The 17101-nt window shown below is 45.7% G+C and overlaps 2 protein-coding genes across 4 annotated transcripts in view; one reads left to right on the top strand and one right to left on the bottom strand.

The window, feature by feature from the left end:
* Window positions 1-4733, top strand: part of ADGRE5 (adhesion G protein-coupled receptor E5) — a 47087-nt gene extending 42354 nt beyond the window's left edge. For both annotated transcript variants that reach the window (XM_083717601.1, XM_083717602.1), the window contains 5 exons: window positions 5-71; window positions 675-766; window positions 1085-1253; window positions 1559-1666; window positions 2429-4733. In XM_083717601.1, coding sequence (XP_083573727.1) covers window positions 5-71; window positions 675-766; window positions 1085-1253; window positions 1559-1666; window positions 2429-2461 — 469 coding nt within the window. In that variant the 3' untranslated portion in view covers window positions 2462-4733. The remainder of the gene's footprint in view (window positions 1-4; window positions 72-674; window positions 767-1084; window positions 1254-1558; window positions 1667-2428) is intronic.
* A 529-nt stretch (window positions 4734-5262) lies between these two features.
* Window positions 5263-17101, bottom strand: DDX39A (DExD-box helicase 39A). 2 transcript variants are annotated; one of them, XM_083717620.1, is made up of 11 exons: window positions 16948-17101; window positions 12852-13062; window positions 12084-12211; window positions 11571-11663; window positions 9868-10051; window positions 9341-9459; window positions 7733-7864; window positions 7533-7642; window positions 7155-7299; window positions 6659-6806; window positions 5263-5552 (listed from the first exon to the last, which is right to left on the bottom strand). In XM_083717620.1, exons 2-11 carry the CDS (start codon window positions 13057-13059, stop codon window positions 5536-5538), a joined length of 1284 nt encoding a protein of 427 aa, XP_083573746.1. In that variant the 5' UTR covers window positions 13060-13062; window positions 16948-17101; the 3' UTR covers window positions 5263-5535. The 2 variants fall into 2 exon arrangements, with proteins under 2 accessions (XP_083573746.1, XP_083573747.1); XM_083717621.1 differs by having other exon boundaries at window positions 12761-13062; window positions 16948-17024.

Here is a 17101-nt window from a genome sequence, read left to right as displayed (position 1 = left end):
ACAGCTGCTGGCTTAAAATGGATAAAGGGTTCCTTTGGAGCTTCCTGGCCCCTGTTGCCCTCATTATCATGGTAAGCTTAATGCATCCCAGGAATAGCCATTTATTCTTCTTTCCTTGATGACAATCTTTACCCTTTCCTTGCATGTATTAGCACACTTCAATCCAACCCTTACAAAGGCATCAGTGAGTGGTGGTTGGTTTTTTTTATTCAACTTTGGATGCAATTCTCTACCTACTGCTTTGAATCCATTTCTCAGCTGTCTGCAGTTCATTTTCCCCACACAGACAACCAGAACTGCCTTGATTCTCAGCTCCATCCACTTTCCAAAGGCATGGCTTACAGAGATTGGGGGTGGGGAGAGAGAGATGATTTTATGTATATCAGGGAACATTTTTTTCTGGCCAAGCTGTGTTTCGTGACAGATAGTACTCACCAAACTAAACCCCATTTCAATCATCCAGGCAGCCCAACTATTCGATCCATGAGTTTTGGCTTACACAGATTTGTAGGGGGAAATTGTGTACATTGTGTGTGGGAAAACTGATCCCCCTCCCTTCTGCATGTACTTTTGGAAGGTAGAAAAAAATTGTGTGTGCAGCAGATGCAGCCCAAAGACCAGCTCTTATCTCGAATGTGTCTTGCTAACTTCCATCTCCCATCTTTTCCGCACAGCTGAATGCCGTTGTCTTTGTGGTTACTGTCTGGAAGCTCTCTCAGAAGTTTGCCGATATCAATCCGGATATGAGTAAACTAAAAAAGCAGAGGTAAGCAGCCACAGAGTCCCCCTGGAGTCTAAGACGTCAGGCAGTAACTAGCAACTAGCAAAAGACAGTAACAGCCCTTCCATGTAGCAGTAAGATTATGCTTAACAGTTTACTGAGCTGATTGGTGGAAAGGGATGTGATATATTTCTCTAAACTACACTAATTCTACCTTGGCTGTGAACAAGTATAAAACACGCTGTTATTCTAGGACTGTCTCAAGTTCCAGGCCCTTTCTAGCTCCTCTGCAGAGGCTAATCCTGACTGTGTCCTCCACAAGTCAGCTCATAAATTGTGTTCCCTTTCTTCTCATCCCTGCAGGGTACTCACAATCACAGCCATTGCCCAGCTCTGTATTCTGGGTACCACCTGGGTCTTTGGCCTGTTTCAATTCAGCAATCAAACCCTCGTCATGTCTTATATCTTCACTATCCTCAACAGCCTGCAAGGACTTTTTATCTTCCTCCTGCATTGTCTGCTCAAGAAACAGGTACCTGCACTAGGAGAAAGGCAAATGGGTGGGAAACAATCTCCAGTACTGCAGTGCTATACACAGTTACCTGAGAGTAAGCCCCATTAAACACAGTAGGACTTACTTATGGAAAAATGCACATGGGACTGGCACTGCAAGTTTGACAAAGGGTGGTTTGGGCAGGTTGGGGCTGGGACATGAAACCCAAAAGGCAAATTGCTTATGTTTGTCTGGCTGTAGAAGGGGTAGTGTACAAACATTGAACACCATGAAGACAATTAACAACATGAGCCTGTCAGCTGCAATTTTACTTTTGTGTCTAGGTGCGTGATGATTACTACCGCTGGTTCTGCAAGGACAAACATGGTAAACCCCACAGCAGTGACAAGTATTCCAACTTCAGCTCCACAGTGGGTTCCAACACATTACAGGTAAGCGAACACAGCAGGTTCTGTGGCATACCCCCCCCCCCCTCCACAGATCATCACTCTTCCCGTCAAGCTTGCAGTTGCCCTGCAACAACAACATGGCTCTCAGCCTGGCGCTTGCAATTCTTCTAAAAACTACCCCCCCCCCATTTTCTCCACTGTTCTTCATGAATACTGCAACTTTCCTGAAACAGCAATAGTTTTCTTTTGGACTTTACAGCTAAGCTCCACTTAGGGGGAGACAACCAATTGCCTTAGAATCATAGAAGTGAAGAGTTGGAAGGAACCCTGCGGGTCACCTATTCCAACTCCCTGCAATGCAGAAATCATAAATGACAGCTTAAAAACCTCCCAGGAAGGAGAGTCCACCACCTTTCATGGGAGTCTGTTCCACTGCACGGAAGGATTTATGGGCAAACAGGCAGAAACAGTTGGTTGCATGTTATAAAGCAGCGCTTTCCAAACTGTATGTTGCAACACCCTAGTGTGTTGGTTGCAGTATGTAGGTGTGTCATGCAAAGGCTCCCATGCTTCTCCCGGGGCTGCAAAGGGGTTCGTTTAACTTCGTTTTTCTAGTAAAACTGAATTGCTGTGTAAAAATGATGCGTGTGTAAAAAGTGTGTCACCAACATGAAAAGTTTGGCAAGCTCTGTTATAAACGATTAATGAAACACAAGATGGGAAGATACATGGGCTATGCACACGATGCTGACAGTGATAAAGTGCTATTAAGACTCCTACCATTGCATCCTTTCTCTCTTACAGGCACCCAGTACTTTGAAAGAATCTGGAATTTAGCAACCAAACTTTGCAGAAGCAAGTTTCAAGAGTGCTATTTGGAACATGAGAAACACATCTTGTTGTTCCAGTAATCTTTCTTCTGGAAGAGTCACCCACTTAAGATGCAGCAAGGACAATTGAACTGCCAGAAGGTTATATAGGGACCCACTGAGCAAACTCAATAACTGGACCAATGCTATTAAGCTGATGTTGGCATAGCCTCTTCTGATTGGGCTCCTCCTTCCTCTACACCAAGACTCACCTCTCTCAAGAAGAGATGGAGCAAGTTAAAACGGTACTCTGCACACGTGACACTTTTAAAGAGGTCCTTGCAACAGACATTGGCTAACTCTAGTTCTAGAAAGTACACAGGCTGTGTACCTTGCTGTTCAATCATCATTCACCAGCTGTAGGTGTTCATCACAAATCTGGTGAACTTTCACATTTGGTCCAAAAAACTCATTGAAACATTATGGTGGGGCAAATAATCCTTTCCTTCCACTCCTTGTTCTCTATGGAATGATCCAGACAGCCCTGATCACTGTGGTATTTTCCAGGACTCTGTCCTTCCTATCAGTAGCTCATCTTTTTCCACATACTCTAAGCAGCTGCCTCAAATAATGACTGCAACTCAAACTGGTCCAACAACCATAGATAAAAGAAGAGCCTCAACTAGGAGGGCAAGGCTGTTACTCGCTTCTCTTGCCATCACTTAACCTACGAAGACTTAAGAAGAGCCTGCTGGAACAGGTCAGTGGCCCATCTAGCCCAGCCAGATGCCTGTAATAAGCACTGTGAGACTGTGAGTATTCAGAGGCAAGTTAGACCCATTTGTGCAAGGAATAGCAAAAACTGAAGCCTAGTATCACTGAGATGATACAGGTCAGCACATACTTCTTCAGGCTGCAGGTGACAGCTCACATGACTGAAGATTCCCCCATAAAGAGAGCACCAAGATAACATGAAAGAGGAGGATGTGAGGGCAATGCCTAAAATCTGCCCCCTCCCAAAGGCATCTAGTTTTCTACATCCAATAATTTATTTATTTATAATAATAATAATAATAATAATAGAAATGTTCACGCAGTCTCCAGCTATAGCTTAGACACATTTTCTACAGGATTCAGATGCACAGAGTCAATCTAGGCAAGGAGCAATAGTCAAAGTTGTGTTTGGGTTGCCCATAGTCTACTGTTCCCAGAATTCAACAGAAGTAAGTATCCACATCTCATGATTACAAAAATGCAATAATGCTTCATCAGTTGATGATTCAGGCACATGAGCTCATTGCTTTCCTCGTCACCACTTTCAGGGAAGCACATGTGCTCTTAACTCAACACCTCACTTTTGTGTTTGGTACACTGGAATCCATACTAGAGTTGGAAAACGTCAAATGACTCTTCAGGTTGCCATCATCAACAACAGAAAACTGAAGCATGCACAAGTAGAATCATGACAGGAACCCCACTGCTATAAAGGTCCTCATATGCTATTTCCTTCTAGTTCCATATTCCTCAGCTTAACAAGGAGATGCACATTTCCATGCTTTGTCCGTCCCCCCCCCCGCACTGCTATCCCCCAGGATTTCTGCGCAACGGCAGCAAAAAACAAGGGCACAGCAAGCACTCAATCAGAAAACCCACCGGTCAAGTAGCAGAGAGGCTCTTGTACAAAGACTAAATGATAGCAGCACATATAAAGCAGCAGGAAGGAGAGAAAGACAGTTTTCTGGAAGCCGTTACTGAAGTTAATGGAGACCCATATTGGCAGTTCACATCAAACACGAGCTTTACAGAGCTTCCTGTTTAGACTAATTTATTTAGGACTGTTTCCAATTTTGCCAGATTCCTACTGTTCTTGCCAAAGAGATTGGCTATGTATACTGCAATTCCAGATGCTCTTTACTCCTAACGTGTGTGGATAGCCAACGCACATTAGCGTTAACAAATCTTTATTTTATTTAGTTTTAAACCCTAGTTGAGAAAGAAAAGGTGTTGCACAGCAAGCTTTGCATGCACCTGAACACCAGGTTTTGCAGTATTCAAATCAGTGCAATGGATTCAAAATGTAGTGACGTTTCTAATGCTGTGTAACTGTTTCAGAACTTACTCTACTATGAAATATATTCACTCTAAGGATGTCCTTAGGTAAACTTACATGCAGTTTATCCAAGCATCTTTGCACAAATAAGCTTATGCTCCTCTAACTACGCACCCCGTTATTTGAAGCAATTGTCTCTCAACCACTATTTTTTCCTAACATGTACATTTAATTAAAATATATTTTGGAATTCTGAGTTATACCATCTTTCTAAGCAAGTAACTTTTGGGGTGGGGGGGGAGGGAGAAATGTGCAATGTGAAGGAAATGGGTAACTACTTTAACACACCAGTTCAAACATCCTACACTTCATAGGAAAGCAAGAGGAAATAAAAAGCCAGGACAGCTGACACTATCTGATTATATAAAAGAACAAATATCTCATACAAGGGTATGTAGAGCAAGGACATACATATCAATAGTGCCTGTCTTGTTTTCTCCGAAAGGAAGATCTGTTTTACCTTTCTGTTCTGTGAAACTGTTTGCAATGGAGACATGTCAAACAAGCACACTGCTCAAAGCCAGGACAAAGTGGTAGGTCTTGGTAAAGGAAGATGTAGGACATAGGAGACTAGCAGGCAGCAGAAGAGTATCTACGGCAAGTTTAAGAAAATGCACAACCCTGATACACAGAAAGTGGGAGACGTAGCAAGGATGGAAGGCACCAAGAATGTAAATACCCACAACCTGGCTCACTGTGCCTCAAGAACAGCCAGAAAATGACATTTGAAAAATTCATTTATTACGAAACTTAGCCACAGGGGTTTACTATTCAAAAAATATAAAAGTCTAATTTAAAAAAAAGCCCCCAGGCTACAGCAGAGGCAAAGTACCACCTGGGCAATTTGTAGGACATTCATTTAACATCAAACACCTCTATACGTTTAACAGTGTGTTTAAAAAAAAAAACATTCATCTCACTTCACCAGAAGATAGAGGTATTGTGTTCCATCAGGTTCCATTCTGGACCAGGTGGGAAGGATCCACAAACAGCTACCGACTCTGTTCAACTGCAGGAGACAAAAGAGTCAGTCAATACTCCTCCCTAGCAAAGCCAAGGCAAAAAACTTACAAGCTACCCCTGCTGTGGAGAGGCATTTTGATATATCCATCACCAGTTCTACAAAGGTGGCATGGGTATCTCCACCACAACCAATTTCAATGGGGCTTGAAAAAGCCTATTGGCTCCCAAAGGCGGCTTTTTTCAATCCATAAACTTGCAAGGAACATTGAGAGGATCTTGTGGGGCAAATGGGGATGCCCCACAACTGCATCCGGCCCACATGCTCCTCAATCCTGTACTAGGGTTAAAGTTATTCAGGTAGCCTAATGGTAATTCAGAGTTGTCATCCCAAACACTTCCGCAGGCACTGCTCCCAGCATAGTGCCCTGCTTCCAAGAACCATTGCTGCAACATGCACCACGTACTTCACATTCCACCTCCTCACCCCAGCAGCCTCTCATTGGCACCGTAACAGTTACCTCTGGCCCAACAGCTGCAACACATCTACCAGAGCAGGGGGTTTTTCCTATCATGTGCCACCGACTCATGGGGCGAGGAGGAAAGATAGAGAATCAATTGGGCAACTGAACCACAACTTCAAAGGTCTTGCCCCCACCTCTCTGTTCCCTTTCAAACATTTGGGGGAGGAAAGACACAGAAATCTAGTGCTTATTAGAAGCCTCCCACTTTGAAGGTAACAACTGATCAGATGAAACTAAGCAGCAAGCCAGAGTCAGTCTAGAAGTGTCCCCAAATCCATGCCCTACAACACAAACAGGGCACAAAAATGGGAACAACTTCCACAAGTGCAATAGAACGTCTCTCTTCCCCACACTCCTGATAGCCTGATATGCTCTGGAGTTTCCCACAACCCTCTGGAGCCAATTTGTGGGTGGTGGGGGCAGAGAAGTGAAATTCCATTGCACTTTAAGACCCAGCAACATATACTATAGGTACAGACGAGGATCCACTCAATGGACCACTTTGTCTTCCTTCAGGTTCCCAGAAATAGTGTACAATGGCTACCCTGATTCTCCCCCACACTTGGGCAGGGTAGACAAAGAACATGCCATCAGGAAGAAAAGCCTGTCCAAGTTAATTTCTAGTACATACTATATGTGGAGATGTCTATCTCTTCAGGGAGCTCAGCAACGTTGACCTCAAAACGATCCTGCACTTCATTGAGGATTTTGGCATCACCTTCATCTGACACAAAAGTAATAGCCAAGCCTTTTGTGCCAAAGCGCCCAGCTCGGGCCACCTGCAAAGAGAGGTTTATTTCAAGGACACACAGGAAAAACATCCTTGTAATCTCTGAATTCATCACCCCAGAGGTACTATCTCTGCCCTGCACCCTGTGACAAGCTCAGAATGCAGGCTGATGCTCTTTTCCTCCACCATGGAAACTATGTAGCCTGATTGCAGAAACATTTGCAACTAAACTACCAAAGTTAAATTATCAGAAGGGATTTGACTAGGAACTAGCCAGGACCTGCAACGGTTAGCAGCTCCCTTCCAGTAGTATGAATGGCAAGGTATTAGAACAAATACCTTCCAGAGAAACAAGTCTGACTGTGCAGTTCATTCCCCAACCTATAACCAGACTCACTCTGTGCAGGTAGGTATCTGAGTCCTCAGGCATGTCATAGTTGAAGACTATGTTGACCCGCTCTATGTCCATCCCACGGCCAAACAGATTAGTGGCTACCAGAATCCGACGTTGGAAGTCCTTGAACTGCTGGTACCTAGACAGTCTGCAAAGAACAAGAGAGACGTGGCTGACCTCCCCTGAACACATACAGGACCTGTATGCAGCGCATAGCCCATTATCTGTAGTGCATTAACTTTCTAGATCCCCTCTTCCCCTTAACACACACAACTGATGTCAAGAAGCCACATTCCATGATAAAAAAGTGAACTCAGAATTCATGTTCTTCACTATATTTGCTGCTGCCCTCTCCTGATACAGCCATCTCGCTGTACTCACCTCTCCTCCTGAGACATGCCTCTGTGAATAGCAATGGCTGGGAAGTTCTGCTCAACCAAGAGCTGAGCTAATGCCATGCAGCGCTGCACCGACTTCACAAATATCACAACCTGCACGGGGTGGGAAGAGGAAAGGGGCTTTAACATGGAAGCTCCAGGGACTCCCAGGAGCCCTGCTTGTCAACCCTCGCTAACACAGACCTGGTTGAACTCCAGCACATCCAAAAGGTCAAAGAGCTTGCGGTTTTTCTCAGTGTCCTTCAACTTCACGTAGTATTGCTGCAGGCCATGCAGAGTCAGCTTGGTCTCATCATCCACAAAGACCTCCATGGGCTGCGAACGGAGAAGAAAGCCAATGTGACCTTTTACTGGCAAAGACAGCAAAATCCTCCAAACATATCTAGACAAGTTTTTAAACACCACTTTTCATGTTTAATTGATAGATGTAGAAAATATCAAATTCCCACAGCGATAGGCATTACTTTGATCACTACAGGGAATGTTGGATGCTGAGAGCATAAATAGAACTATTTCATCTGTAGAACTGCAGATGAATTCTCTACATGCTCAAAAGCTCCCTCTTCTGCCAAGCACTGAAGGGAGAATTCCCACTACTGTTAATTATCTACAAAATTGGTTTAAGTGCCTGGAAGGAGAGAAAGCTGACTTGGTAGGCATTTATCATGCATTTCATCAAGGTCCCAAGGTAAACATTCTCTAATCTACTGGGGAAACAATGAAGACAAAGAAACATTCAAAACTAGTAGGTCAACTAGATGAGATGCCCCAATGCAGCTCTCCTTTACAACCAAAAGCATGTAATGATAGCTCTCAGCAGCTGTTGGCATCTGCACAGCTTCAGGCGGAATTTAACAGTGGTAATGAGAGACTGATGGTCACTTTCCACCCTGAGCTATATACCTGAATGTGCCTAGCTTTCTGTCTTCTCTGGCTGCCATGGCACACTACTCCAATCAGTGGGGGGGGGGGGGAATCAAAGGGTGCATGGAGTGACATTCACTTGTGCAATGAGACTATCCCCTCCCTCCTTTTTCCATATACATCCTAAGTCTGTTCCATGGATTTTCCTAACCATCTAGAGCAAGACAATTCAGCTCTAAGGGAACTTCATTTTTTAAACTTTATATGCCAGAAAGTATCAGCCTCATTAAGCAGTGTCTGCATTTCCAATACTATTGATATGCATTCTAACAGGACTTGCAAAAAGGGAGAAAAATGCCACTGTGGTCCTATTGAGAGATGAAACAGAAAACAATGTGTGTTTGGGTTTTCTAACAGCCACGCTAAGAAAGCATAGGGAACACAACAAAGTTGAATAGGGCTATGATTACTAACTTCCCTCCACCTATCGTCATCTAAGAATATGATATAATGAGCTGCAAACAAGCCAATGCCTCCATGGGCATAGCTGCCCCCCAAAAGCAAAACAAATTAATAAAAATGTTAGGTTCGACCCCCACCCCCCAAAATCCTGGCTACACCCATGACTGCCTCATACTACCAAGCCTTCCTTCAACATAAGGGGTCCCTTTTGAAACAATGCAGTAGGGCAAAACTGCCTCAAAGGGGCCTCTTTAGCCTAGTGTGGAAGGCCCTTTCCTGGATCTCCTACACTAGTGCAACCATCTAGGACAGTTTCTTAAACTTGGGGCTCCAGCTGGTCTTGGACTACAACTCCCATCACTGGTCCTGGTAGCTAGGGGTAATGGGGTTTGTAGCCCAACAGCAGCTGGAAACCAAAGTTTGGGAATCTAAGAGGAGGATGAAATCAAAGGTTTTAGGGCTTACATCCTGCATGAACTTTCTGCAGACAGGCCGGATCTCCTTGCTCAGAGTGGCACTAAACATCATGCATTGCTTCTCATGGGGTGTCAGTCGAAAGATCTCCTGCACATCACGACGCATATCTGAAAGAACAGTAGGAAGAATCAGGTTGCTGTAATTCACCAAATACTGGCTTCTGAAAAGGACATACCAGTCCGAGTTCCACCACCTTCCCCCACTCTTGGTATCCAACATGTCTCTGCTCTACCACATAATCTGAACAGGAACAGAACTTCAGGCTGTAGAAACCGTCCCTCGCTTCCCCATGTTCTTGAAAGAGATGGCTGACTTCCTGACGCGCCTCAGGACAGATTTTTTAAGCAACAGTGGCCTTCCTCTAGCTGGCTGCTCCTCAGTTCCTTGACTTGGAACTCAAGCACCAGACTTTCTCCCAAGGACGGCAACTCCCATACCCAAATGGATGAATAATCCCAGACCATGAAAACGCAATACATTGTGTCTTTATTATGCCAGCCCCTCTTGTCCCTTACCCAACTGCTCCAACATCTTGTCACACTCATCCAAAACAAAATGCTTGACATTGCGCAAGTTGAGGGTCTTGTTGCGCACCAGTGCTAAAATGCGGCCCGGGGTCCCCACCACAATATGTGGGCAGTTTTTCTTCAGCACCTCTTCATCCTTTTTGATGGAAAGCCCCCCAAAAAAGACTGACACCTGCAGTACAAACAGAAACTACTGTCAGCCACTTAGAAAAACCCAACCACCTAACCTTCAGAACTTCAATAAATCCCCACCAATTTACTTACGTCAGGGACAGTCAACATGGTACACTCTAAATGCTGCTGGCCTACAACTCCCATTATCCCTGACCACTAGGCCATGCTGGCTGGGGCTGATAATGAGTTGGTCCACCAACATCTGGAGGGCACACCTAACTTGTGCAATAAAGTACTTGGAAGGGAGAGTACAATTAACTATGAGGGCGACATATCTATGCTGCTTCTCACCTCTAATCATAGAATCACAGCTGGAAAGGACCATGAGGATTGTCTAGTCCAAGCCACTGCAATGCAGGAATCTTTCACCCAATGTGGAGTTTGAACCCGTGACCCTGAGATTAAGAGTCTCGTGCTCTACCAACTCTCCACCATAATATAACACATCAGATCAACTATTGTTCCAAACCCAAGAAACAAGGCTTTCGGTCCCCATGAAGCAATCAGGTGGTGCAGGGAAGCAGAGGCAGGCTCTTTCAGAATATAGGGACATAGTAAACTACCTTATACCAAGTCAGACTATTGGCCTACCTAGTTCAGCCTTGCCTACACTGCTGGCAACAGCTCTGAGGGTCTTGATGGTCTTAACTAGAAAAGCCAGGAAATGAGCCCAGTGCCTTTCGTATGAAAAGTGTGTGCTCTACCAATGAGCTACAAGTGCTTCCCAAACTGGGTCTTAAACTGACAACATTAGCAAAAGCCCAGGTTCCAACAGAGCTTCCCACCCATGAGCTTTCATTCTATCTGAAGGTAGGTTCGAGTTTTAGATGCAGAAACTGTCAGTTTCCATTTCTTAGTACAGAAAGTATTGATCTGATGTGTAGAGATCTTTCCTGCTCTACTTAATTCAAGAGGGTTCTGGAAAGTTTTCTTTCTATGTGAAAGAAACAGGCAGAAGGTTCTTGTTTGGGTTATTCCTTCAGAGAACCTGAGTACAGCTGGTTTAAACTGGTTCTGTTATCTTTTGCTGACTATATTAGGGAGGCCAGGAGGAGCCTGGGTTCTCTCTTACTTTCTCTTTCTGTCTCTGTTCTGATGTGGTTTGGTGTTCTGTATGCTGTGGTGTTAAGGTTTAGACTTATTATAAGTTATTCTACGTTTTATTGTAAGTGCTGCAACTGGATTTTTTATGGACTGTGCCAATCCTGATTGTATTGGATTTGTGACCATTATGCTCATTTGCCTTCAGTAGCAGTAAAAGCTCTGCTGGATGAAGTACAATTGCCTCTGATCTATTTTTTTCCCCTTCACACGCAATGTGTCAGAAACATCTAAAACCATTCCCACAATCAGGTCACTTCCTCTCTCTCAACCCTCTCTACAGGCTCTTTCCTAAATAAGTGCACATACCATTTCCATAAGCAAAGATAGTCTTCCACCTTTTCCTGTCATACAGAAATAGCCTATATTCTGTATTGTATATATTTCAGACCTAACTGCAAAAGATTTTCCCTTACCTTGACAGTGGACATATACTTTGAGAAGCGCTCATATTCTTTGCTGATCTGGAAGGCCAGCTCCCGGGTGTGACACATCACCAGCACAGACACCTGCCAGAAAGAAACAGACAAATTTGTACAATAGCAGCAAGAAGGGTTTAGGACTCCCCACTGCTACCTGAAACACCACATAACACTATACAATGGTTTAGAGCTACGTCCTTGAGATTCAGTGAGGATGAGCAGAGCCGTGGGCTTGCACGCTCCTCCCGTCTTCACAACCACAATGAGGACTTGTTGGAAATTAGTTTCATTGTCAAAGACCACTGGCTTAAAAATTAAGAAAAAAACACTGCCTCATCCTGGCTTCACAGGAAAGTTGTGTGAAACCAAGGCTTTTCTCTGGCTCACAGCAGTTCATGCAGATGATAATAAAACATCATTTAGTGTTACATGTAAATACACCCTATAGCTCCAAAACAGAGTTGCGCTGGACATAAGCACAGTACAGTACTATTCCCCATTACATACCTGCCCATCCAGTGGCTCAATCTGCTGCAGTGTAGCCAATACAAAGACAGCAGTCTTGCCCATGCCTGATTTGGCTTGGCATAGGACATCCATGCCCAGGATTGCCTGTGGAATGCACTCATGCTGCACTGAGAGAGCAAGAATAAGTAATAGTTTAGACAAGCCCTAGGAAAACACAGGAAGCCAAAGCAAATGTACCCCCAGAGGACTTGATCCCACCTCTCTCCCAACCCTTTAAATCCAGAGATTCAACACCACACCCTTCCATGAGGTTAACTTTTCTGCACACATACTAGGGGAGGAAAAACTCTTCACATCCAATAGCAGCTGCTGCACAAGCACTGGGATTTTCCAGGTTCATCAGCCTGAATTACAAGTTAAAATGAAAGACATGGCTGTGGAATAGTCATCCTACAGAAGCGTCTTACTAGCACACCCTAAAATCCCTCCTTTCTCTTAAATGTTAGATCACACCCCATTCCATGCAGAGTCTAAACCCATTTCCCATGGCTAATAGAGTCTCTGCTCAGCTGAACTGACAATTATGAAGTCCCTCCATCCAAAGTGAACTCCATTTCCAATAAAGTAGGGCTCTAGAGAGCTATACTAGGCTCAACAAGGACATCCCATTCTAGCATAACCTTCCCACCCTGCTCCCTGCAGCCCCCAGCTCTCACCCTGCACCGCATGGCACCACTGGCAGTTGCTCCCCGGTGGGTGGGCTGGGCTGGCTGACGAGGGGGCCAGGGGCCTTGGCTCAGCTCCTACCTTCTGACGGGTGCTCAAAGCCGCAGTCCACAATGGCACGAAGGAGCTCTGGCTTCAGCAGGAAGTCTCGGAAGCCAGAACTGTGAATGGAGACATAGGAGCCCTTCACATCTTTTTTATTGGGGACAGGGACAGCATCAGTCACTGCCTGAGGCTCTTCATCCTCCTCATAGTCCAGCAACTCATTCTCTACATCCTGTTCAGCCATGTCCTGTAGAAAAACCAAAAGAAGGAATAAAAGGCTTGAGGAAAGACCGCTAAGCTCAGGAGTAAGAGCACCCAAGGAACAGGAAAAGTGAAATCTGGATCAGTTAGGAATTGCAACTGTAGCTGCATCAACTGAAGGATCATCAGCTCAAAGCACTCCATCCACACCCATTAGTTCCAACTAGCACTGCCAGCTAATGGTTGAAGCAGATTGTGCCATCTTTCCACAGTTCTCCGAGCAGCTTTTAAGGCTTTCTAACATTTGAATCACACATTGCTTTTTATAGCCAAGTATTATTTCCTAACTTAGAATAACAGCTGAGAGGGAGGCGGCAGTGATGCTCCGTGTAGCGCGCCCTACCCCAGCTCACTCCGCCCAATGGGTGGCTTGTCTTGCCCCCCAGGTGCAGGGCACGCACCACCCCAGGCACCCGAGTGGCCAGATATGCCGCTGGATCCATCAGCCTCTGAGGGGCAACCATCCTAATAGGTCCCCTGCTACTGCGGAGGGGGAAAGGTGCTGAAAGCCTAAAGGTGATATGCAAAATGGCCCAACAAAAGTGCAGTGTTTCTAGATAAGGTGTAGACTTTTTTCAAATCCCTTATCAAAAACTGATGCTGCCAGATTATTATTATTATTATTAATTGAAAATCTGCCCTGCCTTTCAAAAAGGGCCTTAAATTGGATTTAAACAATTATGTGTAACAGTTATTGTCAGAAACAGTACATTCGAATACCAATTACTGGTAATCCAAGTGGAGAGAGCACAGCTGCACTTCATATTCTGACCGCAGGCATCCCATTGGCCACTGTGAAAACAGAACGCTGGACTAGATGGGCCTCTGGCCGAATCCAGAAGGCTTTTCTTATGTTCTTAGGACAGCATATAAACAAATTTACCTTTTTCTAGAAAAAAGTTTATATACAAACAGAGGGGCCTGTCAATCTGTGTCTAAAGTTTATCATACATCTATTAGAGGGTCTACCGCACAGAAACAACTAGAGCACATTATACTAAGCACTTGCAGGTAGTTCTTGTGAAAATCTGGTGATGTAGAAAGAAATAGACCAAATTGGCAAACAGCAGCCCCAGGACCATCACTGTCCAGTAACAAAGCCCTCCAGCCAAAGCAGAACCAATGTGATCTGAAGTCTTGCCAGTCTGAATAGGACATACTGCACCTTATAAAAGCCTTAGAGCAAAGGACTGACTGCAACCTTTACTCCAATATTTTTATACCATGCAATACACCCTATTTTATTATGGCAGGTCTTCAAACAGTTTATGAAAAAACCTATGCCTGTCTTTTTGGTGTGGAGTGTTTGTGAATGATTAAGAAGCGTCCGTTATTAAGCAGTACCGAAGAGGCTTATTGCCCCAGCTCTATTATTTTCATTGCCATGATCCTACACAATCTCAAAAGGGAACTCTCCACCAGAGTAGAAATCATATATTGAACAGATGGAAAGCTCTTTAATCTGAGTAGGCTGAAAACAAAGAGTAAGGTTATCATAACTTCCATCATAGAGCTTCAGTATCCTGATGACAAGGTAGTGTGTGCGCACTCAGAGGATGACCTCCAAACCATCCTAAATATCTTCGCAGTGGCCTATCATTCAACATCCAAAAAACCAAAGTGCTGCACCAACAACCACAAAACAACCCCTCTGCAATGCCACAAAACCAACTCAATGGTGAAAAGTCAGAAAGTGTCAATCACTTCTCCTACCTGGACAGTTACCTTTCCACAAGGGCCAATACTGATGCCAAAATCCAACATCGCATGAGCTCTGCGAGTGCAGCTTTCTCCCAATTAAAGTGCAGAGTGGTTGAGGACCAGGCCATTTGCAAGGAAACCAAAATGCTTGTTTACAAAGCTATTGTACTACCAACCACATTGTATGCTTGTGAAACATGGACCACTTATAAACGCCATCTCCAACTCCTCTAAATATTCCATCAACAGTGTCTCTGAAAATTTTTACATATTGCTTGGGAAGACAGGCAAACTAATGCCAGTGTACTGGAAGAAGCAAAGATCACCTGTGTCAAAGCAATGATCCTTCAACATCAACTTCGTTTGACTGGTCATGTTCAGAAGCCTGATTATCATCTTCCAAAGCAACTACTCTATTCCCAACTCAAGAATGGAAAGTGTACCGTATTTTTCGCCCTATAGGACGCACCGTCCCATAAGGCGCACCTAGTTTTTTTTTGGGGGGGGGGAAATAAAGGGAAAAATTATTTTTCCCCCAGGCGCGGGGCTGGGGAGGACCGAGCTTCCCCCAACCCCAGCCCCCAAACAGGCAGCTCTCTGCAAGCCGTGGGAGCCCAGCGCTGGCTCCCGCTGCTTGCTGAGAGGTCCGCGAAGCCCGGACGCGCTGAGCTCAGCGCGCGCAGGCTTTGGCATGCAGCCGACTCTCTGCGAAGTCTGGAGAGCGAGAGGGGTCGGTGCGCACCGACCCCTCTCGCTCTCCAGGCTTCAGCGAAAGCCTGCATTCGCCCCATAGGACGCACACACATTTCCCCTTCATTTTTGGAGGGGGAAAAGTGCGTCCTATAGGGCGAAAAATACGGTAATTCTGGTGGTCAACAAAAGAGGTTTAAAGACTCTCTCTCAAAGCAAATCTTAAATGTAGTATAAGCACTGATAACTGTGAAACACTGGCTTGTGAGCGCTCTAATTGGAAAGCAGCCTTTACCAAAGGTGTAATGGACTGTGAAGAAGCATGAACTCAGGATGGAAGGGAGATATGTGCTAAGAGGAAGGCACGCTTGGCAAAACCAAACCATGATCAACTCCCGCCCAGAAACCTAGGTCCCCACTGTGGAAGGATGTGTGGATCCAGAATTGGCCTTCACATTCACTTACAGACTCACTGTTAAGACCATGTTCGTGGAAGACAATCTTACTCGCAGGGCCGGATTTAGGTTTGATGAGGCCCTAAGCTACTGAAGGTAATGGGGCCCTTTATATGTCTAACTGTCCTTTGTCAACAACCAATTGTCACTGGTTTTTGTGTTGAATATATGCTATATGGTAATTTATGGGCCTAGTAGATATCTAAATCCATTTGCACATGCAGAATGTGGGCACCCTATATATAGAAATGAGCAAACCAGTGATATTTGGGGAGCAGGCTAGCAGGAAGGGCCTATTATTTACATCATAGGAGCCTACACAACACAGAACACTGTTGTTGTATGTAGGTTTCATTTTATTTGTTTTTTTATCTTATATTTTGGAAACGTACATCCAGGTTTTTTCCCCTTTAAATTTTATGGGGGCCCCCAAGAGAGTAGGGCCCTAACATATAGCTTGTTAAGCTTATACGTAAATCCGGCAGTTTACTCGGCAACGAGTGATCGCCAGAGGAGGAGGAAGAAGAGAGGGAGGCGGGACGTCGGCGGGGGCGAAAGAAAGCGCCTCCTTTTCAGGCACAGGACCCCCAAGGGAGCCTCGGAAGCACAGCCAAGGCAGTCCCGGGTAGGCCCGAGCGCTGCAGCCACGAGGCTGGCGCTGGCGGAGGGGAGGCGCCGCGACGGCGCCTTCAAGTTCCGCAAGCAGCCGAGGCGTCCCGGACTTCCGAGGCGCCTTCATGCAGGTCCTGCCCTCCCGAGCGCCCCGCAAAGCGACGTATGTGAGGAGCAATTTCGCGCGTGGCCAAAACGGTCGTCTGAATGGGCCGGCGAGGAAGCAACCAAGAGGCGACCCAAGCAGAGGCGCCTCCTCTTTACGACCGACCGACCGACCGGCCGGCCGCCGCCCGCCCACCCCACCCGCCGCCGCCACGAGAAGGTCTGAGGGACCAGGCGCCAGGGCGGGAGGCTTGCGCCGCCATGGGAAGCCTTCCTCGCCGCCGCCGCCCCACGCAGAGCCCCCTCACCTGCTCAGGTCCGAGTTGCCGAGTCGCTTCCCGCTTCGCCTTGTGCACACCGCGCTCCAACTCGGATAGGTCGGCCCAGTACAGGAAGCACCTTCGATTCCTATTGGCCGCCGCCGCCGCCGAGCGCGGACCCGCCTCTATACGAAACCGGCGG

Source organism: Podarcis gaigeae, assembly GCF_964106915.1.
Source record: "Podarcis gaigeae genome assembly, chromosome: 2".
In the NCBI taxonomy this organism is placed as follows: Eukaryota; Metazoa; Chordata; class Lepidosauria; order Squamata; family Lacertidae; genus Podarcis; species Podarcis gaigeae.
Note: the sequence above shows the minus strand (reverse complement) of the source record. Positions and strands in the feature narration are given on the sequence as shown.